At 37.0% G+C, this 27941-nt stretch overlaps 3 protein-coding genes and 1 long non-coding RNA gene across 4 annotated transcripts; 1 reads left to right on the plus strand and 3 right to left on the minus strand.

Moving 5' to 3' along the window:
* Positions 1-1122: 1122 nt before the first annotated feature.
* Positions 1123-4674, minus strand: LOC145952854 (uncharacterized). Its single transcript, XR_014430340.1, has 4 exons — positions 2782-4674; positions 2470-2521; positions 1970-2124; positions 1123-1848 (listed from the first exon to the last, which is right to left on the minus strand). It is a non-coding gene; the product is annotated as an uncharacterized LOC145952854 (long non-coding RNA).
* A 3163-nt stretch (positions 4675-7837) lies between these two features.
* Positions 7838-9561, minus strand: LOC145952387 (uncharacterized). Its single transcript, XM_083064742.1, has 2 exons — positions 9019-9561; positions 7838-8389 (listed from the first exon to the last, which is right to left on the minus strand). Exons 1-2 carry the CDS (start codon positions 9559-9561, stop codon positions 7838-7840), a joined length of 1095 nt encoding a protein of 364 aa, XP_082920868.1.
* A 720-nt stretch (positions 9562-10281) lies between these two features.
* Positions 10282-11623, minus strand: LOC145952388 (uncharacterized). Its single transcript, XM_083064743.1, has 4 exons — positions 11502-11623; positions 11152-11400; positions 10832-11043; positions 10282-10691 (listed from the first exon to the last, which is right to left on the minus strand). The coding sequence occupies exons 1-4, from the start codon at positions 11621-11623 to the stop codon at positions 10282-10284; spliced, it is 993 nt and encodes a 330-aa protein (XP_082920869.1).
* Positions 11624-16609: 4986 nt separating this feature from the next.
* Positions 16610-18770, plus strand: LOC109790165 (uncharacterized). Its single transcript, XM_083064744.1, has 5 exons — positions 16610-16895; positions 16969-17105; positions 17307-17340; positions 17501-17842; positions 17919-18770. Exons 1-5 carry the CDS (start codon positions 16610-16612, stop codon positions 18767-18769), a joined length of 1650 nt encoding a protein of 549 aa, XP_082920870.1. The 3' UTR covers position 18770.
* The last annotated feature ends 9171 nt before the right edge of the window (positions 18771-27941 follow it).

A 27941-nucleotide genomic window follows, 5' to 3' on the forward strand; every position in this document is an offset into this window, starting at 1 on the left:
CTCAGTTAACTCTCCCGCAAATTTTGAAAACTTTGGTACTTTTATTCCTCGAGGTAGTTCTACTTGAGTTATATAATCTGGGAAGGCTGACACAAAATAAGGACGCTCATTTCGACCTACATCGAATCCGTGTCTATTCAGTATTCTTTCTACCATTTGATCTAAGTTGTCCTGTGGATTCCTATTAGGTCGAACTACGTTCTGACGAAAATTCTCATTCCCTCCAGGATTCTCCATTTCATTCAGATTCACACTCATGCCTCTCGAAGGTGTCCCATCACCTAATTTGTCTCCTATTTTATTTATCAATTCATACAAAGGAGTCATAATATTATGCATTTGCGTTGACAACAAATTAACCATGTCATGATTACTATGGTCCATTTGTTGTCGAAGAGCCATCATGGCTTGGTTACTAATACCCGTAGGTACATAACTTCCTTGTCTAATCAGAGAACCCTCCTGACTTGTCCCTACATGTTGATATGGGTCATGCATAACAAAACCCATGCCATTCGGCCCAGGATTATATCCCTGTGGGGATACATGCATTTGTGAATTCGGTCCTATTAACGGTATTGGCATTTCAACATGCACAGGTTGGGTATTTCACCAATTCTGTGGCATACCCCAGGGATATTCCTTAGTGACATTCGCTAGTTCCTGAGTAACATTTGTTTGCCTAGCTGTGTTTTCGAGTAACACAAGGGATGAGGACGTTGCCCCCTTGGTCACGTTAGTCACATTATCAAGATTAGAATTTGCTTGTTCTACATCTACGTGATTATTATTGTTCGTGCCTGTTTCTCTATTAGATGTAGACATTGTTCTTCCACTCCTAAGTCTCATGCAACACACATACCCAAAACTAGTCCAGTTACGTTTGATTTAAACGTGTCCCACTGGGCGTGCCAATTTGTTTACGGTGGATTTCGTTTTATGGATCCTTTTTACTCGAACTAGCACTACAACGGTTTCAATTTAGGTATGTAATTTAAGGTCCGAGAGTGTAAGAAGACAATTTAATAATCTCTACTTTCCAGATATTAGAAGACAATTTAATAGTTTCCGCTTTCCAGATATTCATCAACGATTATTAAGAAACAGTGTTCATGCACGTAGATGCTTAAATAAACAGAATGAACAACAGATATAATTCCTAGACAAATCATGGTTCATACTTTTCAAGCATTACAACATCATCAGAAATGTACGTGAATGAAAATGAAGTGATTATAAGGAACACTAAACTAAACTAATCCTAATCTAGAAAAGAAAAAAGAAGAATGGTCAAGAAGCAACCATACCCAAACACGATTCCACGCACGAAAGCCATAGCGCAGGCAGAGAGTGCTTCAGAGTGTAGTTTTAGTATGAAGTTTTCCGACCTTGTGACCATGCAGGCTTCTTGATTTTATAGAGTGAATCAATGACGGTTAACTCACTCAAACGTTCGTGCACGTAGGCCACTATGAGATAACTGCTACCCATTATGCTCATTATGTGGCTTCTAAAGTGAAACTTCTCATAATCGTTCTTCGCGTATACTAACTTCTCGACTTGGATGTTAACTGTCATTGTATGATCATAAACACCTACACAACTTCACCAAATCTCGAACATTGTTCAACTCGAAATAATTGTCTTCGATCTCGAATTCGCTGTTATTGGCAGGAGTTGATCTCAATATTTTTCGAGAAGTTTTATATATGCTTCAAAATGTTTTCGACTATATTTCTAGCACGAATACATAAAACTCCTAATACGTTCCAGATAGGTGTTCATCCTCCTCCATCTTTCGATTAGCTTCATAAGCACGTCTTTCAATTTCCCTGACTTTCGAGTAGTCTCAACACACACATAAACAGAATTGTCACTTGGCTTGCTTCAATTCCTTAAAAGAAGAACTTCTACAATACCTAAACATACTTTATAGCTGAAACCCACCAAGAAAATTTAGAACACTTACCATAACATGGCTTTGAATTTGATGTCAGTCTTCTTAAATTGCTTCACTGCATCTTCATCATGTCAAGTCTGATTATGCTGAAGGGTCTAATCCGAAGTTTCCTTTTTCAGAGAAACCAAAATCAAAGGGAGCTCCACTGGTTGTTAATTATTTCCCTTTCAACCATTATCATTCACTCTTCAGCATAAACACATAAAATTACATAGAATGAAAAAAATGTCACATTATATGATGCGTTCAATACATAAACACAAACAAGGTGAAAGCGTCAAATTATTTGACGTTCTGGGTATAAATTTTTAAAACGAAAAACATTATGATATTTGACGTTTTCTTTATGATTATAAAATCAAGAACCGCTCCTAACCTTTGCAGTACACACTGAATCCCTAACCGTGAATAGCATGTGCCTTCAAACAAAAAAGATCGCACCAAATGCTCTCATGATATATAAATTTTAATTAATGAAATTAAATTTTCTATCATAAATGCTTTCTAACCTTACTTTCAGCTTTGCCACTCGAGTTCCACGCAGCAAAACTCCCTGCAAATCTGTCGCATCAAACACACAATTCACTAAAAATTAAAGATTCAATTCAACATTTAACAACAATAATAATATAGACACAAACGCTGAACGAAATAAATATCGAGGTCACAGGATCAGCCATGGTACAGTAGCAAAGAGAGAGTGAAGGTTAAGAGCGGTTTTTTATTTTATTATCCTTTTTTATCTGCTTCAAAATCATAAAAAAAACATCAAACATCGTAACGTATGCAGCCGCGTTAAATCTTGGGGCTAACTATCCCACCCTTTGAGGTGCCTCCAACATAGCGAGGAGATTAGTCACTGCTACCGGCGGTGGATACTCCAGGAACGAACCAAAAAAAAAAAATCATATGAAATTTTTTTACGTAAAACGTCAAACGATTTGACGCTTTCACGTTGTTAGGGTTTATGTATTGAACGCATTATATAGTGCGACATTTTCTTCACTGTATGGAGTCTTTATGTGTCCAAAATAATTTATTTTAATAAAATGTTTTTTAATTAATTTATTTTAATAATTTTTTATTTTTTATTTATTATGGCCAAAAGGCCAAAATATAGGTTGGACAGTGCACACACGATGCCTTTTGTGTTGACTTTTTTTACCCTTTTTCAGGGTGCTCAGTTTACATATATTGTATTTATTTTATTCTAAACATTCCAAGATTTTAATAATTTATAATTTGCTAAATTTATTAAATAATATCAATAAGTTAAAACTGGACTCAATCGACTTAAATAAAATCTTAAATTTGAGTATTATGCATGAAAAAAACATATAGTTGAGAAGAAAAAAAAATTATTAGATAATTAATTACAACATATTTAAGGGATAATATTTCATTGATAATGTAAACAAATTAAATTCTTGTATTAGGTTCTTTCATTGTTTTGTAATAAGAGTTGTGTTATTTATATATAACAACTTATATTAAAATTCATATAATACTTTTTTTCTTTTTATATTTCTCTATCATATTACTAATTACATCTCAAAGTTTTTTCTCGCTTTCTCTTTCTTTATTGTAAGATTGGTGTAGCAATTATTATATAAACATCATTTATCTTGTCGAAATTGGTTGATCCGTGAGCTAAATTAAATTGAACATGGATCGAGACTTTGATTTGTTCTAAGACAAGTTTTAGCATGATGCATCTCTACTTATAAAAATTGAGACTACCTTCAGGAAAAATTTTAATGTGTCATCACTCGTGTATTTAGACTATAAACTTCCCAAAAAATAGACAATGACTATAGGTTTGTACTTTAGGCCCAAACTTAAAGCCGAATAGTAATGTTGCAAGCATAGTTTTTTTTTAATATTACTTGTGTATTTATCTCTTTTCATCAATTTATTTATTTATTTGATGATAAATATTTATTAATAATAAAAAGATAGACATAAAAAATAGTGTACAAATAATTATTGTAAATTTAGCATTCTTTTTTTATATAGAAGTCAATAAATTATTTTGTCCAATACTTTTGGAGCTTAAGTCTAGGCTTCTCTTTTTAGATGAATTTTCCCGTCCGTGGACCAGTAGCAAAGTTTTTATTAGGTATATATTCTATAATGATCAAATCTGAATATAAATACAAAGCAGCATTAGTATAACAATACTCAATATAATCTCATTCCCTCTCTGGTATTGACTAAATAATAATATATAATGGACTAAGTCTTATCGAACCATTATTTTCTCGCACGAAAAAATTAATAATCAAACTTAAAATGTGCTGCATGCTTATTCTACAGTTCATCTCAGGATCATCATGTACCACTACTTTGTACATGTACCAGTACCATGCTAAAACTCAGCAGCATACGAATCCACCCATTAAATATCATATGCCAAATTAATTGAATAACAAAGGATATTAATGATAAGAATTGAATTATTTGTTTACATCATCGACGAAATAACACTCTTTATATCCAATGAAGAATAAACAATATATAAATGATAAAATTCTCTTAAAAAAGACAAGTCTAAGACATTAATAAATGAAATAATAAGGTGTGAAACTATTTCCTCTCTTTACAAATTATAATACATCAAATTTCAACTGTGTGAACCAAGGACCTTGAAAAGGGTGTGAAAGGGCACCACCAAGAAGCATATATAGCATTGCCACTGATATGATGCCACTACAAGCGTGAGGGATAATGGTTGACAGGGAAATAAGAAACAACAATTGGAGCTTCCTTTGATTTTGGTTTGTTCTTTGGTTTCTCTGAAGAAGGAGATTTCAATTGAGATGATCCTTCAGCATGATCAGAGACTTGACCCGATGTAGATGGAGTAAAGCAATTCAAGAAAACTGACATCAAAGCCATTATTGGTGTAGTTTCTCTTTCTAAGGCAGCAAGTGCAAAGCTCAAATGAATTGTGTTGCTGTGTGAATGATATAACTGAGAAAACCTTAAATATTTATAGCATATGATATGATAAGACAAAGGAAGGTACCATGTTAGTCCATTTTCTTAGGGAGCACGGAGAAAACGTATATGGGACCACATATACATAGGTCTTTATTAATTTGAAAATTCATTGAGTCTTTAGTGGCTGCTTTTGACCTTTGTCCTCATAGTCTCGGAAGTTTGCTATGTTTGCCTTTTTGGATGTATGTCTTTGTTACATGAATTGAATTATTCATGCGATTAAGAGACATCATTGGATCGATAAAGATGCATTTTGAGCAAGAGATATACCCTAGTGATAAAATTCCACCTCAAGCTATAAAAGTTTCTCATTGAAAATAATAAAATCATTTTCCGAACCTAAAATATTCTTAAAAACATTGCTAACTTCTAAATAAGTGAAAATAATTTTTTTTTCTGTGATAATTGTGTAGAAAATTTCTTTAATCCTTATTTCCATATTTTTTTATGTGGAAGCCAAAAGTTCACATACCAACAAATTAATATTAGTTAATATAATATAATTGTTTTACAAAATTAGTTCAAAATAATTATTGTAATATAAAATTCCAACAAATTGAGTCTAAAATTAATAATTTTCTATATTTTTTTATTGAAAGTCAAAAGGAATTTCATTTTAAATTTGATTTTACACTACAATATATTCAGCACAAGGTGCGCAACAATAACGTGGAATTTCTATCGAGGATTACGTGTCTCTTTGTATTGTTGTGGTGTCATGTGTACATTTTTAGCCAATATAACCTTGAGTCTTGACACCTTCTGTGTTAAAGTTTGGTTTTCTTTTCATCTTTTACTTGATTATCACAAAACACAAAAGAAAAATTCTAGCCTTATTATTTGAGAGGGTACTGGTATAATTATAATTATAATTTTATTTTATATTTTATATTTTTAATAATTTATTTATATAATATTTATTATATTTATTCTTTTTATTTTTAAAATTATTTAATTATTTTATTTTTATTTTATATATTCTAATTTTATTATAATAATATTATTATATATTTAAATAGTTTAATGTTAATAATTTTTTAAGTATACTTTTTCCTTTTCATCTTAAATTTTTGAATTTTTGTATTATAATTTTAATAATTTTCTATTTCTATTATGTATTAATTATTTTCTTTTTTGAATTTTTAGGCTTTAGGATTTATTTATATAATATTTATGATATTTTATTCTTTCATTTTTTTAAAAATTATTTAATTATTTTATCTTTATTTTATATGTTCTAATTTTTTTGTAATAATATTATTACATATTTAAATAGTTTAATTTTAATTATTTTTTAAGTATATTTTTTTCTTTTTACCTTAAATTTTTTAATTTTTATATTGTAATTTTAATAATTTTTATTTCTATTATTTATTAATTATTTTCTTTTTTAATGTTTTATAGTATTATTGAAATTTTATAATTTTAATCTCTATAATTTGTGTTATTTATTATTTTATAAATACAATTTAAATTATTTATTTTATAATTAAATTAGCTTTTTTTTATAGATTTTTTATAAATTTATATAGGAAAATATATAGGAGAATGTGAAACCCCTCAATTTTTGAGGAGAAAAAAATGACCCATAGCAGCGAATGCAAAAGAGACTTTGATTTATTCATTCATCGATCGTATTCGTGGCAGGTTCGACGCACCAATGATCTCGATTAAGAAAGCAATGTTAGGAAACAACGTCGTAATTAGTGAAACCATATTTGACCACGTGAAATATGAGGTCAAGGTCCAAAGCAATTAAGCATGCACAAAATTCCCATGATATATATGAATTTTCAAAGAGTTATGTGGTCCCATGATGCTCTCCTTGCACCCGAAGAAAATGGATCTCTAACGTGGCAACTTCCTTGGTCCCATCAAATTACGCTATAAATATTTAAGCTAACCCTAAAATTCTTCATCCACTCAAACAGAATCTCCACTTCAATTTCATCGAACATAAGGCTAAACTATTCATTGTCATTTTTGGCTCAAAAAAGAGAAGGTATCAAATTAAAGACGTAGCAATTATATGATGGCAATGATGTCATTCTTGTTCAATTGCTTTGTTACCTCTTCCTCATCCCCATTAGCAAAAGTTTCTGATTCATCTCAATTGAATTTGAAATCTACCTCTTCGGAGAAACCAACAAAATCAAAGGGTGCTCCATTGGTGGTTTCTTATTTTCCCGTCAACTATTATCCCTCACGCTTGTAGTTCATGATCATGAGGCCTAAGGATTCCAAAACTACGCAGTCACGGTGCCATTTCTGGGGAGACTTGTCACTCTTGTATTGGTTTCTTTGATTCATTAATTTTTACATAATAATTTTGTAAATATTTTATTCTTATTTATTTATTTATTGATTTTCATAATATTAATGAATTTTACAATTCATATTATTGAATTTATATATCAAATAATATGAGATTATTGTAAAACTAATAATTAATACAACTATTTTATATTTTTTACTCGAATAATATATATAACTCGAGAAATTAACGGGAAACATACACGAGAGAGACCTAACAAGAAAAAGGGAAATAGACATGCGACGGGAAGAAGAAAAAAAATGAAAAAAGAAAAAGAGATTTCCAATACTAAATACAACTAACTATATCTATGACTTAGGGTGTATAATCTATTTCATTAATTGGGTCTTTAATTTTTATTTTTTTTTAACAGCCAAAAATATATTGAATATGTGGTACTATTGGTGCCACAAACCCAAAAATACAGAGTAAGAAAAAAATGTATGGGTGAGGCTGGGTAGCAATACAAATTTAATAAGCTCCAGATAATAGAGATTGTGGTTGTAGTTAAGCCCAAGAGAGAACACGTGTGGCCTAGTAGACTCGCCCAACCACCTCAATTAATCACACATTGGACTTCTCCAACCATTTTGCAAGCATTGAGATGGACGCGCTATCCATTGATCAAAGGTAAAGTCCATGAGGTCATTAAGCTTTAGCCACAACCACAGAGTAAGGTGTAAGTTGGCTTTCAATTCTTCTAGTGCATTCGCTCTTCTTCTGAAAATCTTGTTATTTCTCCCATTCCAAATACACCATACAATGACACTCCTAACAATGTCCCATCCCTTCATTTCGCGACGACGAAAGCATAACTGGGGGTACTGACAATAGTGTTGCCTCACTGTTTGAGGTAGAACAATGCTGATAGAGGTCCAAGAGAGATAATACTTCCACAACTGGTCAGCAATTGGGCAGTTGAAGATGAGATGCAATAATGTATCAGGATGCTCACTGCACATCACACACATTGAGTTTGGAGGAGGCAAGACAATGCCTCTCCTTAGAAGGTTTTCAACTAAAGGAAGAGCATTATGCAGCAATCTCCATTGGAAGAGCACAGTTTTAGGTGGGATTTTCAAATGCCAGATGTGAGCCAATAAGTCATCCACCTAACCTTTGTACTTGAGATCATGTAATGCCTTATAGGTAGAGCTGACCGAGAAGCGTCCTGACTTTCAATAGGCCACACCCAGTTGTCCTTGGCATGTTTTTGCAAGGCCACTATGGAGATTGCATGTTGAAAGTATGTCCATTGCTCTTGATCTCTCCCTAGCCAGTTCCTTCTCCATTGGAATTGCTAGTGCCAATCCTCTCCCTCCCAGCAACCCATGTCAACCAACTTATAACTTTGTTGCTTTGAGTTTACATACACTCATGGGACCTTATGCATCAAGCTTTCTTCTCTTATCCACACATCCTCCCAGAAATTAATTTCACCCCCATTCCCAATTCTCCACCTCTTAATTTTATCAAACCATTGTGACTGCTCATGACTTCCACAACATTTCTATAGATCCTTCCACCACTCAGACCATAATCTATGTTGTCGACCTCGATGTCCCCCACCTAACCTACCATGGCCACCATATTTTGAGTCAAGGACGCGACTCCACAAGATATCTTTTTGACAGGACAGGTTCCACTGCCACTTTACAAGCAGAGAGGCATTGAAACACTTCAAGTCCTTTATCCCCAACCCTCCTAGACTTTTTGGTGACGTGATTTTTTCCCAATTTACCCAGCAGATTTTCTTTGTCCCTTCGTCCATGCCCCAAAGAAATCGCCTTTGAATAGCTATCAAATTTTTATGTACTAATGTTGGCATCCTAAGGAATGACAAGTAATAGAGGGGGACAACTGATAATACTGAGTTAATCAAACAGATTCTCCTGGCCATAGATACGAACCTATGTTTCCAATTGACCAGCTTGTCTTGAATCTTCTTCAGGACTGGTTTCCATGTAATTGAACTCCTAGCTGAGGCCCCAATTGGAAGGCCCAAATAGGAGAATGGAAAGTGGAGTGATTTGCAATTTAACAAGTCTGCATACCTTTCTGTAAGATTGTTGTTCACACCTAAAATGTCCATGCTACTTTTGTGAAAGTTGACTTTGAGTCCTGATGTCAATTCAAAACTCCTCATGAGGCACTTGACTGTAATTACATTTTCCATAGTTGCCTCTCCAATAAAAATTGTGCCATCTGCATATTGTAGTAAGCTAACTGCCACTTTTTTCTCCCCAACTTGATACCCAGCAAATTTAGCTTTAGATGTTGCCATCCTCGTGAGCCCTGTAAGGCCTTCAGCCACGATAGTGAACAGGAACGGCGCTAGTGGGTCACCCTACCTAAGACCTTTCTGTGGAATAAACTCTTCTGTAGGACTTCCATTAACTAAAATAGACATGGTGCTTGTGGAGGCACTCCAATATCCAACTAATCCACTTATTGCAAAAACCAAGCCTCTTCATCATGTATGTCAAGTACTTCCAGCTCACAAAGTCATATGCTATGACAACCCCATGGAGAAGATTCCTATTTTCAATAAAGGCTGACTGAGCTAGATCAATTACTTTTGGGAGAACCTTTTTTAGACATTTTGCAAGCAATTTGGCTAGAATCTTATACATGCATCCAATGAGAGAGATAGGTCTGTAATCACTTAGTTGTTGGGGGTCCACTTTTTTTGGCACAAGTGCAATGAAGGACGAGTTTGACCTTCTTGGAAGTCTCCCAAACATATGAAATTCATTAATAAATCTGATGATATCCTCCTTCAAGACTCCCAACATTGTTTGATAAACTTAAAGTTGAATCTGTCTGGACCAGGACTTTTACTTCCATTACACTCCCACATAGCTTTCTTTATCTCTGACTCCTAAAAGACTCTTATTAGATCATCATTATCCGCCTCTGTTATTTGATTAAAAACAACCCCGTCCATTTTTGGTCTTCTCGAACCTCCTTCCGAGAATCGGTCTTTAAAGTAATTCCTCACTTCTTATTTAACTTGTTGTGGTTCCTCCACCCACACACCTGCAATTTTCAACCCCCTGATCATATTTTGTTTCCTCCTCCAATTCACTATTGAGTGGAAATACTTTGAGTTACAATCTCCTTCCACCAGCCACTTGGCTCTTGATTGTTGTCTGAGGATGGATTCATTTCTCTTTGCTAGAGTCCAAAACATTTCTTGCAATAGTACTCTGTCGATTCTTTGTGCGTCTTGCAACTCTCTATCATCTACTTTCTTATCTATCTCATCTAAGGAAGCCTCCACCTGACTCAACTGCTTTTGTACGTTTTCAAAGTTATCCCTATGCCATTGTTTCAGCTTCCCTTTCAGACCTTTGAGTTTTCTTTTAAAACAAATGCCCCTGTCCCTTGTACATGTATCTCCAACCAAGCCTTCTGAACAAATTTCATGAAATGTTTATCATGGAACCAACAATCCAATGATTTGAACGGTTTAGGTCTCCACTCCATATTAGCAACCTTCAATAGGATAGGGCAATGATCCAACACATTCCTTGATAAGATGAATTGTGTACTTCCTGGCCATGCTGTTGCCCAACTATTAGAGATGAGGAACCTATCCAGTTTGCTTCGAGCCATTCCATTAGGCCTATACCAAGTAAATTTCCTTCCCACTACTTGTATGTCTTCAAGCTCCATATCTAAGATGAAAGAGTTGAACTCCTCTCTGTGCACAACCTCGTGATCTCCAGCTACAACACCTTGCCTTTCTTGGGTTATCCTTACGCTGTTAAAGTCACCCAAAACACACCATTTATCTATAGTGCTTTGAGCTTTTTCCTGCCTCAATTGCCTTCATAGCTCTCATTTTTGTGTTAATCCACAAGGAGCATACACATTCACTAGTACTATGCGCTGCCCATCTTGCTTCCAAGTTCCTTCCAAGCCTAAATAACCAGGACCCATAAAAGTATTAGTTACCTCCAGGCATTCGTTATTCCACAAGCACATTAACCTTCCTGCTAAGTTTATAGCAGGAACTGCAACTGATTCAACATTGGTATCTCCCCACAAAGTTTGACATAATTTTTTGCTGACTTCCGATAACTTTGTTTCTTGTAGACACAGTACCTGAACTTTCTCCCTACACACCAACTTTCTTATATACCGCTATTTGATCTTTGCTCCCAATCCTCTTATGTTATAGGACATTATTCTCATTTATCACACTGTACTCGACCCTACCCTAATGCCCCATTTGGTCTTTGCCTTTCTTTTTGGTCACATTCTTCCATCATCCTAACCTTTTCAATTGCCTCTGCTTTCACTCCTTCACATGATACCCCAGAATTTTCCCTAGTTCCCATAGTTTGTGGGCTTCAGTTGTATCTCTTTTTAGCTAGAAAATAGCGTTGCAATTGACAATGTTTGAGTCAGAAAGTGTATTACTACGCTAGAAAGTAAATGGTTTTACCTTTTCTTTCTTTCGCATTGCCATTGTAGAGGTGCTACCCCATTCTTTCTGTGCAACCTTGTTTCCTCCACCTACATAGTGTATCATAGTACCCATAAGGTTTTCTCTTATGAATGGCTACCCCATATGGCTTAGCTGTGGAAAATTTGCACCACCTTGGCTAACCACGTTGAGTGAAGCAACATGCCCATTTGGTGGCCCATGGTTTGGTTCAAGGGCTGTGAGGCCCATCTTCGTTGAGGCTGAATTATTGCAGCGTCCTCCGTTGCCTGGCTGCGAGAGGTGTTCCTGATGGGGATCAATAAATTTTGGATTCGACTCGCTGGCCACCATTTGTTGGAGGCCCATTCCCACCACTTTCCCCAGTATTTTTTATGTTAATCCTCGTGTCAGAGCCATTAATGCATTCTACATTTACCAACTCCGCAGCCACTGCTCCATCCATTTCCTCCCTTATGCTTTGCAGTTTCGTGCTTGCCGATTTTTGGCTATCTTTTGTCCCATCCAATGGGTTTTTAATAATATCAATATTTATACGTCAGATGTGCACCTTTCAATTAAGTGATGACACTTACGGTCGGTTCCTCTCTCATTTTTAAAGGTGTTGTGGTAGTTTACTCTTATTATTAACTTAGGCCACAATTCTTTCTATTTATCGGGACTATTCTTATCTATACTCGCCCCTTCTTTTCTCTTATGCTTATTTATACTACTAATAATTTACGATACTCTTATCATATGATATTCTATCTCTAATAGAATCGATTTTAGGGTAACACCCTTCTCACTCCTTAATGGTAACCTACCACATCATTATATAATAATTATAACGTAACATTATCTATCAAAGAATATAAAGATACATGCATAAAATATTATATAACCACAACTCAATCATTCTCATCAATTGGCATAAATAATAGTTTTTCCTTTTGTTTATACATTTTAAAAGTCTGATATTATCTCTAACTAAAAGGCTAAATCTAGTTTATAAATATTTTTTTCTTTAATTCAACATAGTTACGGTCAAAACATTGACATGAAAAGAAAGGTTTGAGTCACTTTTGTCCTTTAACCTCAATTAGAAAATTTGTTTCAATATGTTTAAAAATTTTACATCGTTTAAAAATTAAGAATAGTTTATAAACATTTTCTCTCCTTATAATTTACTTAGAATTTTTTTAAATGACAAAACTATAATGATCTACCAAACATCAATATTTTGAACACGATTATTCTAACAATTTTAGCATTCGCCAAATAATGGGAAATAATTGTTAAACACACTCAACTGGGAAGATATGCTCTATTGAGTCTTCAAATCACCCAACAATAGTCTTTGTTATATATATATATATATCAAAAATCATTATTCATTGAAACAGGTATGTGCACTACTCTATTCAACTGTGAGCACCACACTAAATTTCTACAAAGCTTGCTTGCTGCAAAATCGCCAAGCCACGCGTGTTTGGGTAAAAATTTGAATTAATCGAATGTTATAAGTCAAAAAAATAATTCGACGAAGGTATCAAGGAGTCAAAAGGGAAATTGTAAGGGGATAACAGTAGTTGAGAGTAGTTAACTACGTCGCATAATGTGAAACCGTTATATATCACACGTGGAACTAGTATAAAATAACCATTCTTCAATATAACAACTAACACCTGTAAATACCAATTTTGTTCCATCAATTTTTTTAATAATTTCTTTCTCAAATCTCTAAATCAATTATTCGAGAATAAACGAATAATATATATATATATATTGTTTACGGTGGAATTAACCATCAAATCCTGGGTTCTTTTTATTTAGACTAGCATACGAACGTATTTCAATTTAGGTGTCTCACTGCGCGTTATCGTGTTACCGAGAATGGAGAGTAGGATGAAAAAGTCTTAGCAACTACTTGTTTCGAAATATTCTTCTATTACTACTAACAAGCGATGCTCATGCAAGCAAATAATAATATGAACAGAGTGAACAATATATATGTTAGCAATGCAAATCATAGTTCATTTCGTACAATGATCAAATTACGTTACACATGCGAACATATTGATCCCAGTACATGAATACACTACGTAATTAAACAAAGAACAAGAAGACTATTCTACTTCTACTCCTAAAAAAAAAGAAAAAAGTGGCCGAGAGTCAGTCATACCCAAAAACGATCTTGTGCACGAAAGCCATGTGTGTGTGTAGGTAGAGAGTGCTTCAGAGTCCAATTCTAGTATGAGTTTTTCGACCTCAGTAAAGGTCCGTACTCCTTGTATTTATAGAGCAATTAAGGGCGGTTGATTCTGTACATGTACGCTTTTGACTCAACCGCTATCCACTATCTTTGCTACGTGGTCTTGACTCAACTTCCTTTAACCGCTCTTCCCACGTTCCTTGTTTTCTCGATTGATTTTTTAGTAACCGTTTTGGCTTAACCTCCATGTTCTGACGGTCTCAACTTTTCAACTATTTTCGAGCAACACTTGTTTTTTCGAGTCCCATAATTTCATCATGTGTTGATTTTACTTCTCAGGCAGCGCTATCAATCTTTTCGAGTCACATGATTTTCGAGTATGCCTAACAAATGCCCCCCTAGGAATTTGGTTTCGATGAGCATCTTAGGAGAAAACTAAATTCCTATCAAGGTTGTTCTTCGATACTTCCTCGATTTGTTTCTTGATGTTCACTTTTCTTGACGTTAACTTAATCTTTCTTTCGATGAAAACCTATTCTTGTAAGGTACTGACCATTTGGATGTGACATCGATAGCTCTGACGGCGCATACTTCTATTTTTCCATAAATTTGCCTTCTGATATGAAACGTTTTGGCGGTTGTTTTGGAAATTCAATTTAATATTTCAAATAATCTTGCCTAACCTAACCCGTTTCAACCTAGGCCCATTTACCTCGTTTAAAACCCCTTTTTCACCCTAGGGTTAAATTGTTTTCACCATTCTCTTCCTTCGTGCCCAAGTTTTCTTGCTCACTGTTTCTTTTTTGCTCTGGTTCTTGATCTTCTTCTCAGACCGTTCTCTCTGTTCTTGCTTTTGTTTGTTATGGCTTCTTCTGCTGCGTCCACTTCTGCTGCCGTAGCTTCTTCAATGTCTCCTACTGCCACCACTTCTTCCCCTATTTTGATTGCTACTACTTCTGCTGCTATGCCCACCACTCCGGTAACCACTATGGCCACCGCAACTACTATCCAGGACACTCCTCTGCTACTGACTGGTGCTCAGGTTCAAAAGGTCAAAGAAGGTGATGACACTTTCATTCCAATTCCAGGCATGGAGGAGGCTAGTTTGAAAATATACCAATCTCAGGTACTTCTTCCTTTTTCTCTAGCAGATGGTTCTGTTCATGCTTTCCTTGGTCCTTTTGCTGGTCAAAATACCAAGAGATATGGTAATACCCTTTTGCCTGAGGACTCCACCACCCTACCTTTCATTTATTCCCCAGAAATAGACCTAAACCTTTTTGGGGATACTACCAAAATTTTTAGAGCGTTTCCCCCCGTTAAAGAAAGGCACCTTTCTTGGTTAGCTCGTGTAGAGGCTTCTATGTCCTCAGAATGGAAAGAAACAGGTATTTTTGAATTTATCCAACTAGCTAAGTTCGACCTCCACCTTTTCGACCCTCAAATGCTCCTTTCTGCTATCTTCTTCTGGAATAGAGAGACTCGGGCTTTCGAGTTTCCTTGTGGCTTCATTTGCCCGACGTTACTTGATGTTGCTGCTATAACAGGGTTAAAGCCTATTGGAGATAGGTTTTATCCTGACGCCTTTGAAGAGGAAATTTCGATCAAGGATACTTCAATTTCTTGGGATAAGAAGACCTATTTGGCCTTTATTAACGCGCATATGGGACAACCTGACACGCCTGTCTCACCTTCAGAACATATTGCCTTTCTTATGTACTGGTTGTCAGCCTGTGTCTTTTGTACCCCTTCGCTTCAAGTCCCAAAATATTATTACAATTTAGCTCAAGCCCTTCATTTGCAAAGGAAAATCTGCTTAAGCAAATTACTTCTGGCCTCTCTTTATACTTGTCTTGATGAAGCTTCTGAAAGTCTTGCTCGAGAATCTGGGCCTCGAAATCTCTCTGGCCCGTTATGGCTACTTCAACTTTGGCTCAACGCGCTATTGGAGAAGAAACTTCATTTGCCCTCAAAACCCATTCCCATATGTGAACTCGAAGGAGCTCGTTTAACAACCCTTACCCCTCGAAAGCGTCTGGTAGACAATTTCGAGAAATATATTAGAGCCATCCTTAGCTTTACTGACTTCACTGAAGATTTAGCCCCTTTCATTCGACCGAACTTGATAGGCCCTACATGGTTGCGCCAAAATAACCAAGTTGGTAGCATCAGTCCAGCTTCAACTGACCTGTGGTTTGGATTCTTGTCTTGGGATGTGATCATGTCGGGTATGAGGCAAAAAGATGTCAGACTTTATCCTTATCAGCCCCAACTTTTTGCTCGACAGTTTGGACTTTGCCAAATGAAACCTCTTCCCCTTCGACGTAAAGAGGGCATTGATGCGGATATTTGTGTCGAAAAAGGGAATTATGAAGAAGTCCTTAACTTCATCCTTCGCCCTGATAAAGAACTTAGGCTTACACCGACCACCTTTTCTCCTTCCTTCTTAGTCTCAAAATGCTACCTTCGATGGTGGTGTTACTATATTGTAGATAAACTCACGATTTTGATGGCTTTCTGAAAAAGCTGATTAGTTCTCCTCTTTCTTGTTCGCAGGGGCCTAAACAACCAGGTACTTTCAAGAATCAACTTATCATTTATCAATTCGAACAATTTTTTAAGGTTTGTTATCGACCTGACAATGCGCACCGAACCATTTTTGACGCTTCTGTCTCATTATCGAAAATGGTACAACGGAACATTCGCTCAAAAAAGGTAATAAATCCTCAAGGTAAAACTGATTTCGAAAAATTTTGTCCAAAGCATATACCTCCTCTTCCAAATGCCTTTTTTGGTCTAGTTAAACATGTATCTCATCCTCCTTGGGTGAAAACACTCGACCCGTTTTACCTTGAGCGCAAAGAAGTTCCTGTAAAGAATAAAGTTACCTACGCGAGATGTTCCGTGTACGATTTTCCTCGAAACAAATGGTGGCCATTATGTTGGGTCAATAACATTAACCCTCCTCCTGGTAAATATTTTTCACCTCCTTCTTCTTCGCGTATACCTTAAACTTGTCTCACTTCTTTGCTCGACACTTGTAGCTGCCATCCCTCAGCGTGTTCCTCGACATGTTGATCCAACTCCTGATTGGGAGAGTGACGATGACGAGGATAAGGAGACATCGAAAAAGGGTCGAAAGAGAAAGACCGCTGCTGACAAGGTTTCTTTACGTTCTAAGGTATACCTGTTTGGATTGCAGTTTTTCTCGAAACTAATATTTTATCTTACCTTCTCGAAATTCTACTCTACAGAGTATTGGAAACTCGAAGAAACAAAGAATAGGTTCAGACAGTACCAAAACTGTTAAGTATCTTACCTCAAATATTAAGATTATTTTCTTGCTCGTTTTTCATACCTAATCAATTATTTTCCAATTCAGGTCTCGACCACAAAAAAACAAGACAAGGGGAAAGGTAAGATGGTCTTGCCTCTTCCCAAAAAACCTCAACAATCCTCTGGCGAGAAGTTGCTTAAAGACGCCATGAAGTCCGTTCCTAAGGTATCTCAATTTCGACGTCTTTCCTCCTTTATATTTCTCTTATGCTTTTAACCGTTCTAAAATCCTATTAATAGGATATTGCGATTATCCCACTGGATTCTTCTCAAGGGGTGTCTCAAGAGGTGCAGAAAACGTACCTTTTGCCACTGAGGTAACCCAACATGTTCATCTTGTTATACCTTGTGACTCAAATTTCCTCTTGATGTTTAGCCTGACTTCTTCATTTCCTCAGTTGTCTACTCCTCAAGTGGATGTTGCGGCGCTTGCCTCTGCCATGGCTTCGATAGAAGTTCCCCCTCCTGTCGAAGAGGGTAAGATTCCCCAACCCGAACCTTTGACTAATATGGAGACGCGGCAAGACTCCGCTCAAGGTGAACCTTCTTTCGAACTACAACCTCCCTTGGATCCGAACCAGGGTATATTTCTTTCGACTTTAATCTTTGATATGATACATTGTTAATGGAAGTTTCTTATGTATTTACTTTTGTGCAGGTTCAACTGAGTCCCCTAGACCTTTTACTACTTCTCCTTCGACCCAGGGCGGTGCTACTTCTTCTGTCCAAGGTCTCTCCTTGATTCCCTCTCCAGATCTGGATTTGATGAGTTTCTTTAATGACGAGGACGAAGATATCAATACTATCTTCGAAGTGTTGGACAACTGGACGAGTGGTCCCTCTGGGTCAGAGAAAGACAAATTGAAGGTTGTTGAGCCAGCTTCTGACACACCTTCTTACCAACCCCTACTCGACTCTTTTCGCTCGAAGGCATACGTTAAAGATCTCGATCAAGCCTTCCTCATTCCTGAATTCAAAACGGAAGTGCAACAAATGATTGATGAGTTGCTCAGTTATTCGGACCTTCCTTCTGATATTTCTTTAGAGCTTCAAGCATTTATCAAGCCCTTTAGCCGCGCCTGGGAACTTCGAACTCAGTGGTCTATTGCATATCAAGAAGTGACTCAAATTGAGGTCGAAACTGAAGGAGACCGTGCTAAGCTCGAGAAACTCCGAGACGAGTTGGTTTCTATCAAGAAATCAACGGAAGAAATGATTTCTGCTTTACAAGCATTGCAGAAGGAGGAGGCTGATATCGAACGTACTATCGAAGCCTTAAACCACGAGCTTGACAAAACTCGCTCGAAGAAGGATGGAGTGAAAATTAAGAGTCAAGAGATCAAGCAACATCAAACAGGGCTTAAGGAAGAGGGCAAAGCCATTTCTTCTCGGTTAGCAAAGACTTTGGAGCAGAAGAGGCATTTAGAAGCTCAATGTGCGTCTCGCAAAAAGAATCTGGACGAGGCTTACAAAGCTTTCGAGGATTTCAAGAAGCAATTTTTGCAATAATTCATTCTTCTTATCTACTTTTCCAACCTTTTAGTTTATATTTGCCTTGTATTGAACAATTATTCTTCTGCTCTTTTATGGAAATGTTTTAAATATTTCCCATTTATGACTTTGCTTGCACTTGAATTATTTATCTCCTTAATTACATATGCGTTCTTTGAATATACTTGCTCGACTAGAAATGGGCCTTCCCAATTATATGACCACTTCCCCAAACATCGAGATTTTTGATCCATGGGAAGTATAACTTTTAATACCAATTCTCCGACTAGAAAACGTTGCATATTCACTCTCTTATTATAAGTTTTCTCGACTCTTTCTTTCTGTTGAACAATATTCTGTAACGCAATTAATCTTTCTTCCTCTAAAGAGATCAACTCATCATACATCAAGTTCCAATAATCCTCCACGGGTAATTCATTTTGTTTTTGTATATGAATTGATTGTAAGTTAATATCAATAGGAAGAATAGCCTCATGGCCATATACTAATTTATATGGGGTTGTTTTCGTGGCATCTCGAGGTGAGTTCCTATATGCCCATAGTATTTGGACGAGAGTTTCATGCCAATTTCGAGGTTTATTTGATATGTGTTTTTTGATTAAACCAATTACCACTTTATTAGCAGCCTCAACTTGACCATTAGCTTGGGCGTAATATGGTGTTGAAGTTACCAACTTAATTCCTCTTGATTCTGCATATCGAGCAATGTTTCGACCCGTGAAAACCGTACCCTGATCAGTAGTGATTGTTTGAGGAATTCCAAACCTTGTAATAATGTGATCTTCGATAAAATCAATTATATTTTTTTGCTCGACTTCTTTTAAAGGAATAGCTTCAACCCATTTTGTAAAATAGTCTATGGCAACTAGTATATACCTGTGGTTCTTCGAGGAAGGTGGGTGTATTTGTCCGATTAAATCCATTGCCCAACCCCGAAATGGCCAAGGTTTGATGATCGAATGCAACTCACTTGCCGGTACCTTTTGTATTGGTCCATGCTTTTGACACTCCACACAACTTTTTGCGAATTCGATACAATCTTTAATCATAGTAGGCCAATATAAGCCTTTCCTTGACAAAACCCATTTCATCTTCTTTCCAGCTTGATGTGCTCCACAAATGCCTTCATGAATCTCTGCCATTGCTATATAACCTTCATGGTCTCCCAAACATTTGAACAAAACTCCGTCGAAGCCTCTTTTGTACAATTCATCATTTAGTAAGAGATAATTGAGAGCTTGGAGTTTAATCTTCCTTTCAACCTTTATGTTAGGATCTCGCAAGTATTCGATCAATTCGCTCCTCCAATCTTGTTGACCTGCTGAACTTATATTTAGAATTGCTCGATAGTCTAACACTTCACTCTCTGTATGAATCAGATATTCAAGATACTCTTTGCTGATTTTATATCCAGAGGCTATTTGGGCCAATTTATTTGCAATATGATTTGAGTCCCGGGGAATGTGTTGTAACTCTACTTCATCAAACGTGTCAAGTAATCGTGTAGCTCGAGTTTTGAATTCAATTAATTTTTCATTTAAACACTTATACTCTCGAGTTAATTGTTTGATGACCAGTTGTGAATCTCCTCGAATTACCACATTTTTAGCGCCTAATTCTTCAAGAATCTCAAGTCCAGTAATCAATGCTTGGTATATTCAGTTTCATTATTCGAGCATCCTGTATTTGTTTTGACTGATAACTTCGTTGGGACCCCTTTGGGAGAGATGATTAAAAGACCTATTCCGGCGCCTAACTCGTGTTTCGAGCCATCGAAATATAATTGCCAAGGCTTGGTGGTTATGTAATTAACTTCTTCAGTTCCATTCGAATGTTCTGCAAGAAAATCTGCAATTATTTGTCCTTTAGTTGCTTTTAGCGGCTCGAAAGTTAATGAGTATTCGGTTAAGGCAAGTGCCCATTTGCCGACTCGAGAATGTAACACAGGTTTACACAACATATATTTTATCACATTACTTCGACAAAGTATTACAACATTACGAGTCCTAATATAGTACTTCAACTTAGTACACGCAACATAAAGACTTAAACATAATTTCTCTAAAGGGGTGTATCTAAGTTCTGCTCCTACTAACATTCGACTTAAATAGTAAATGACTCTTTCGATGCCATTTTCATCATCTTGCGCCAGCATGCCCGCAATAGTCGAATCATTAGCTGAAATGTACAACTTCAGTTGCTTCCCTTCAGAGATTGGTGCAAGCACTGGAGGATGAGCCAAGTAAGCTTTAATTTCTTCGAATGCTCTCTGGTGCTCTTCATCCCATCGAAATTCTTGCTCCTTTTTTAAACGCAACAAAGGAGAGAATACTTTAGTTTTACCCGACAAATTCGAAATAAATCTCCTCAAAAAATTTACTTTACCTAAGAGAGATTGAAGCTCTTTCTTGTTCGATGGAGGCTTGGTCTCCATGATAGCCTTGGTTTTGTTCTTGTCTACCTCGATCCCCCTCTGGTGTATAATAAATCCCAGAAATTCGCCTGCTATGACACCAAAAGCACATTTCAATGGATTCATTTTCAAACCATATTTCCTCATTCTCTCGAAGGCTAGTTTCAAATGATATAAATGGTCTTTCTTTTGTTTTGAGCCAACAATTATGTCATCAATATAAACTTGCACGAACTTACCAATCAAATCATGAAAGATTAAATTCATCGCTCTTTGATAAGTCGCACCAGCGTTTTTAAGACCAAATGGCATCATCACCCATTCGTAGACGCCTAAGGCACCTGGGCATCGAAAGGCAGTTTTCGACACGTCATTCGCTGCAATATAAATTTGATTATATCCAGAATAACCATCTAACAAACTCATAATCTCGTTACCTGCAGCGACGTCTATCATATTTTCAGCAATGGGCATAGGGTACTCATCCTTGGGAGTTGCCATGTTGAGATCTCGAAAGTCAATGCAAACTCTGAGTTTTCCATTTTTCTTTATAACTGGCACTATATTCGAGATCCAGTCAGGATATCTCGAAGTTCTGATGAACTTTGCTTTCAGCAATCTCTCAATTTCCCCTTTGATTTTCTCGATCACTTCAGGAGCAAATCTTCGAGGACTTTGTTTCACGGGCTTCCTTCCTAGGATCATTGGTAGCCTATGTTCTACCAATTCTCGATCCAAACCTGGCATTTCATCATAATCCCATGCGAAGCAATCTTTGTATTCATGCAAGACTTGAATTATCTCCCCTTTCAGCTCCCCTTGCAAGAACTTGCTAATGTAAGTAATCCGCTTATTTTCGATAGTTCCCAGATTAACCTCTTCGAGCGGATCTTGGGATTCTAACTTATGCTCTCCATTAGCGGCACTCTCGAAACCCAAAGGTGAATCATCAAAAATGCAATCCAGTTTGAGTTCTAGCTCTGCTTTTTCTTTTTGCTTTTCATTTTTATCTGAGACTCCTTCGTCCCTTTGATTTTCTGTTTTTTGCTTTTCTTCCCTCTTTTTCCCGATTTCGAACTCCTTTTCTTTTTGTTGTTTTTCTTTTTCCTTTATTGATTCGAAATCCATCTCTTCTTTTTTTTTTTTTTTTCTTCAGCCAACATAGCCGTGCTAACCTCATTGTCAAATTGATCTTTATCGGGCAAATTGGCCGTTTGATCGGCCACGTAGGCCGATATTCGAGCTAAAAAGCTCGAATAAGGATCTTCGTCCTTCATGCATCCAAAGGAGCCGAATTCTTTTCGGCTCGAATAACGAATCCTCTCTTTACATCCCAACAAAAGGTTTTCTTGACACCTTTCTCTTCATCCATCACCCCAGAGTTGTAAGCGTCAAAAGGTTTGGTCTTGGCAAATGCTGTCAGTTGTTGATCAGCAAAATACATGCCAACTTCATAAGTCTTCTGATCAGCTTCGAGAACCTCTAAACCTTCATCATCGTTCCAGAAGAAAACCTTCTGGTGTACGGTCGAAGGAACAGCACCTACCCCATGAATCCACTCCCGACCTAGCAACACGTTGAAGTTTGCTTTGGAAGGTGTTACTATAAACATGGTAGTCCTCTTCACACTTCCGATCTGTACATCGAGCAGAATCATACCTTCAGGATGTGAAGACTTGCCTGCATAGTCGGAGATCATGATGTTATGGGGTTTCAGATCATCCAAGGATTTCCCAAACCTTTTCAGCATTGTCTTAGGCAAAATATTCACAGCTGCGCCTCCATCGACCAAGACCTTGTTTACCTCTTGCCCTTCGATCATCAGTGTTAATAATAGGGGTTTGAGATGTCCTTTCATTTCCTCTGTGGGAGAGTCGAAAACAGCAGAGTTGAACTTAGGGATAACCCTCGAGATTTGATTGACCCATATGATTTTGGACTCATAATTGGGGTCCTCGAAAACGTCTTCCCTGATGATATCCTCTTGTTCATTCACGGATTCCATAGCACCAGCATACTCCGAAGGTAAAATGGAAACTACCCCGCAAATATCTTCCAAAGAATCCTCGAAACCGCTCTCGAAGCAGTTTGTTATCATGTCTTCATCGTCTTCGATGAACTTGCCAGAAGATTCCCCTTTCTGAGGAACTGGGATCGAAAAACGATTTCCTCCCCTACCTTCAAAGGTTGCTTTACGCATCCTTTGCTGCCTCCTGCATTGAGTTTTGGTTAAGTTGTTCAATGGCTGTCGAAATCCACGTCCATATCCCCCAGCTGGAATTCCAACATTCCCTGTAGTCAAGTTCGAAAATTTTCCTGCATTTCTTTGTTCCGGGTTTCCCATGCTAGTCATTACTTGTTTACCTCGACCCATCATAGACCTAGGTGGTGCGTTCCATGTCCCGACAGGCACATTCGCGTTCGGCACAAAAGTATTGCCGAACCTAGACGAGTTATACATCTCCATCTTCCCAACCGGGGCATTATATTGAGGCATATGAACTTGCCTCATAGTCAGACCAGCATTCAACCTAGCATTGGGCTTCATTTTTTCACGCAGCTTCTCAACTTTGTAATTCTTCATTATTTCAGACTCCTCGAAAGCCTTAGCCGCTGCTCTGTCGAAGACAGCACTGCATCGAGGACACAACATGACCTCTTTATCAGCTTCTTTTTTCTTCGATAAAAATTCCACCAGACTATCTCCTTCCTTTGGGTATATGGGTTCTTGCTCTTTAGCAAAATCCTCCATTAACTCTTCGAGCTTCTCATCAGAAATGGGCTCAATGCTATCATCGTCCTCAGCAGCGACTTCCACCATGTTGATGGACATCGAAACTGGTTCAACATAGCCAGTATGGGCAGCAAATGGGTCAACATCCACTTTCATTTCCTTCTCTTCAAAAGCCAGGCGACCATCAGTAATCGCCTTCTCGATGAAATCCCTGAAACGCACACAACTGTTAGTCCAATGTCCATACATATTATGATATTTGCAGAATTTCTTTCCTTTTCTTTGCTCGAAAGGTGGAATTTTATGATTCTCTGGGAGTATAATCTGTTTATCTTTTAACAAAGTATCGAATATCTTTTCTGCCTTACTAACGTCAAAACTATATTTTTTAGTCGAATTCCCTTCTATATTACCTCCTGGTTTTAGCATTTGACATTGGTACGTAGGTCCAGGGCGCAATTCTGCCAAATTAATCTCGAAATCTTCACTTACAACTTCATAATTAGAATCCTCATTTAACTCAGAACTTTCTAAATACGCTATCTTTTCTTTTCGAACGAACTTGTCGAATTTCATCAACTTTTCCTTTTCTAATTTAATTTGTTCAATCCTCCTCACTTTCTCAGCAAGTTGAGCCATGTCCCTCAATTGTTCATTTACTAATCTTTTGCGTATTGAGAAGTCTAAACCTGTGGCGGCGATTCTAACCAATTCATGTTCTGGAATATTAGTATAGCATCGAGATTTTAATTGCCTAAACCTATTTAAATAGTCATCTAATGTTTCATTACTTTGCCTTTTGATATTCATTAGATCGACTATACTAACCTTTGTTTCCTCTCGAAAGAAATGCTCATGAAAGCTACCTTCTAGCTGTACCCAAGTATGTATCGAATTAGGAGGCAGGGTGGTAAACCAGGTAAAAGCATGTTTAGTCAACGAACTTGGGAAATATTTCATTTTCAAGTATTCATTATTAGCCAAATCCCCACATTCGACCCCATACCTAGCTATGTGTTCAACTGTTGACTCAGTTATATCTCCTGCAAATTTCGAGAATTTTGGGACTTTCATTCCACGGGGTAATTCTACTTGTGTAATATAATCAGGAAAGGCTGACACAAAGTATGGGCGTTCATTCCGACCTACATCAAATCCATGTCTATTCAATATCCTTTCTACCATTTGATCTAAATTATCATTAGGGTTCCTGTTAGGTCGAACTATGTTTTGCAAATTTCCATGCCCCCCAGGGTTTTCTGTATCGTTCAGATTCACACTCATTGCTCTCGAAGGAGTCCCATTACCCAACTTATCTCCTATTTTGTTTATTAGCTCGTAAAGGGGTGTCATGATGTTGTGCATCTGAGTAGACAACAAATTGACCATGTCATGATTACTATGGTCCATTTGTTGTCGAAGGGCCATCATTGCTTGATTACTAATACCCGTGGGCATGTAACTACCTTGTCGAATTAATGAACCCTCCTGACTTGTTCCTACATGCTGATACGGGTCTTGCATAACAAAACCCATGCCATTCGGCCCAGGATTATAACCCTGTGGGGATACATGCATTTGTGAATTGGGTCCTATTAGCGGTATTGGCATTTCGACATGCACAGGTTGGGTATTTCGCCAATTCTGTGGCATACCCCAGGGATACTCTCTAGTAACATTTACCAACTCTTGAGTGATATTATTATGCCTAGCATGGTTTTCAAGCAACACAGGAGGAGATCTTGCCCCCCTGGTCACATTGGTAGCATTATCAGGATTGGAGTTAGGCTGTTCTACATCTACATTATTATGGTTTACGTTCATGTTATCAGACGTAGACATAGTTCTTCCACTCCTTAATCTCATGCAATTCACACACCTAAAACTAGTCCAATTATGTTCTAAATTAAACGTGTCCCACCGGGCATGCCAATTTGTTTACGGTGGAATTAACCATCAAATCCTGGGTTCTTTTTATTTAGACTAGCATACGAACGTATTTCAATTTAGGTGTCTCACTGCGCGTTATCGTGTTACCGAGAATGCAGAGTAGGATGAAAAAGTCTTAGCAACTACTTGTTTCGAAATATTCTTCTATTACTACTAACAAGCGATGCTCATGCAAGCAAATAATAATATGAACAGAGTGAACAATATATATGTTAGCAATGCAAATCATAGTTCATTTCGTACAATGATCAAATTACGTTACACATGCGAACATATTGATCCCAGTACATGAATACACTACGTAATTAAACAAAGAACAAGAAGACTATTCTACTTCTACTCCTAAAAAAAAAGAAAAAAGTGGCCGAGAGTCAGTCATACCCAAAAACGATCTTGTGCACGAAAGCCATGTGTGTGTGTAGGCAGAGAGTGCTTCAGAGTCCAATTCTAGTATGAGTTTTTCGACCTCAGTAAAGGTCCGTACTCCTTGTATTTATAGAGCAATTAAGGGCGGTTGATTCTGTACATGTACGCTTTTGACTCAACCGCTATCCACTATCTTTGCTACGTGGTCTTGACTCAACTTCCTTTAACCGCTCTTCCCACGTTCCTTGTTTTCTCGATTGATTTTTTAGTAACCGTTTTGGCTTAACCTCCATGTTCTGACGGTCTCAACTTTTCAACTATTTTCGAGCAACACTTGTTTTTTCGAGTCCCATAATTTCATCATGTGTTGATTTTACTTCTCAGGCAGCGCTATCAATCTTTTCGAGTCACATGATTTTCGAGTATGCCTAACATATATATATATATATATATATATATATATATATATATATATATATATATATATATATATATATATATACTTTTGTGATTTGTATATTTAAAATAAAAATAGAGTGATTAATTACAGTTTACAACTTTTCTTTCTAAAATATAATATAAAATAAAATAACAAAAATAGAAAGAAATAAGAGAATCAATGAATATATAAATGAGAGAAAACAAAACCAAGTAAAAAAATTGGAAGGCACCATTTTGAGTTCAAGACAAAGAGCCTTTCTCCTGTGCCTCTATGCAGCTACTCCCATTCTCGTACAAGGTGGTGCAAACCTTGTTCTGCAACTGAAAAGGTTGTCTATGCTACCTATGTTGCCTACTTGCAATACTCTAAACGCAACAAACAAACAAAGATCCTCACGCTCGCTTAATGGGGGCTATTCTCCTTCTAATTGACAAAAAACTTCCTCGGAATGGGAGGAAAAGAGACAAAAGAAGGAGTTCATGGGTTATGGGGGAACCATATATACGACTCATGGTCCATCCTTTGGCGGGCGGAAAAAGAAAAAAAAAAAAAAACCTGTAGCGGGAAAAGACCATCAAACAGTGAGGGTTTGCACTTTGCAAGTTCCTTCTTCTCCTCGCGTGTGTGATGCAAGCATTTTCTCAACTCCCTTTCAAAAATCTCACCGTTTCGTGCGATGTGGTATGATTATCTCGTTTCTCCCTTCAACGTGCTCCGCACTGTTCATGTGTTTTTCAAACTTCTTGTTTTTGTTCATTAGGAATTTGGTGGAACTGGGATGCTTGATTTGGGGGTTTTGTTTTCAGGAAAAATAATATTAATGTAATCTGTGTTGTACTCTGTTTTTGGTTTTTGGGTAGAACGGTATGGTTTCCTTTCGATTATGTGGGAAATAAAAGGAAACTTGGGAGTTGCATCTTGGTTTGTGTACCGTCCCGGTCAGAATCCGATCCAACCCATCTACATGGGTGCACTCGGTAAAAATTTGACCTGTCTGCTCGGCAGGGGCAACTCGGCCAAAATCCGATCTAACTCTCCCAGATAGATACTGATCCGATATCATGGATAAAATCTCATCTTTAGTGACAAAATATTCTCCAAATAATAACGGTTAAGGAAATCCCTTGATCCTCGGGGCCCAAGTGGCCCATGAACGACGTACCATAAAACCCTAAACCCTAGAGTTGAGAAGGCAGATTACACTCTTGAATGCTCTGGCTTCGCGGCTTGATCTAGGAAAAACCTTAGCGCATCCCGTGGCCGG

Source organism: Cajanus cajan, chromosome 10 (assembly GCF_000230855.2).
Source record: "Cajanus cajan strain Asha chromosome 10, NIPB_CcT2T_4, whole genome shotgun sequence".
Lineage (NCBI taxonomy): Eukaryota > Viridiplantae > Streptophyta > Magnoliopsida > Fabales > Fabaceae > Cajanus > Cajanus cajan.

Bases quoted from the DNA above. Each gene is read 5' to 3' on its own strand.
- LOC145952388 (XM_083064743.1), bottom strand. From the start codon at position 11,623: ATGGGAACTAGGGAAAATTCTGGGGTATCATGTGAAGGAGTGAAAGCA. The intron at 11,044-11,151 runs GTATGCTCCTTG...TGACTTTAACAG, and splicing joins CGCATAGTACTAGTGAATGT to CGTAAGGATAACCCAAGAAA. The intron at 10,692-10,831 runs GTACACAATTCA...AAATTTGTTCAG, and splicing joins GGCAACAGCATGGCCAGGAA to AAGGCTTGGTTGGAGATACA.
- LOC145952387 (XM_083064742.1), bottom strand. From the start codon at position 9,561: ATGGCAACATCTAAAGCTAAATTTGCTGGGTATCAAGTTGGGGAGAAA. The intron at 8,390-9,018 runs GTAAATTGGGAA...TACAAAGGTTAG, and splicing joins GGACAAAGAAAATCTGCTGG to GTGGATGACTTATTGGCTCA.
- LOC109790165 (XM_083064744.1), top strand. From the start codon at position 16,610: ATGGTACAACGGAACATTCGCTCAAAAAAGGTAATAAATCCTCAAGGT. The intron at 16,896-16,968 runs GTAAATATTTTT...CGACACTTGTAG, and splicing joins TAACATTAACCCTCCTCCTG to CTGCCATCCCTCAGCGTGTT. The intron at 17,106-17,306 runs GTATACCTGTTT...TTTCCAATTCAG, and splicing joins AGGTTTCTTTACGTTCTAAG to GTCTCGACCACAAAAAAACA.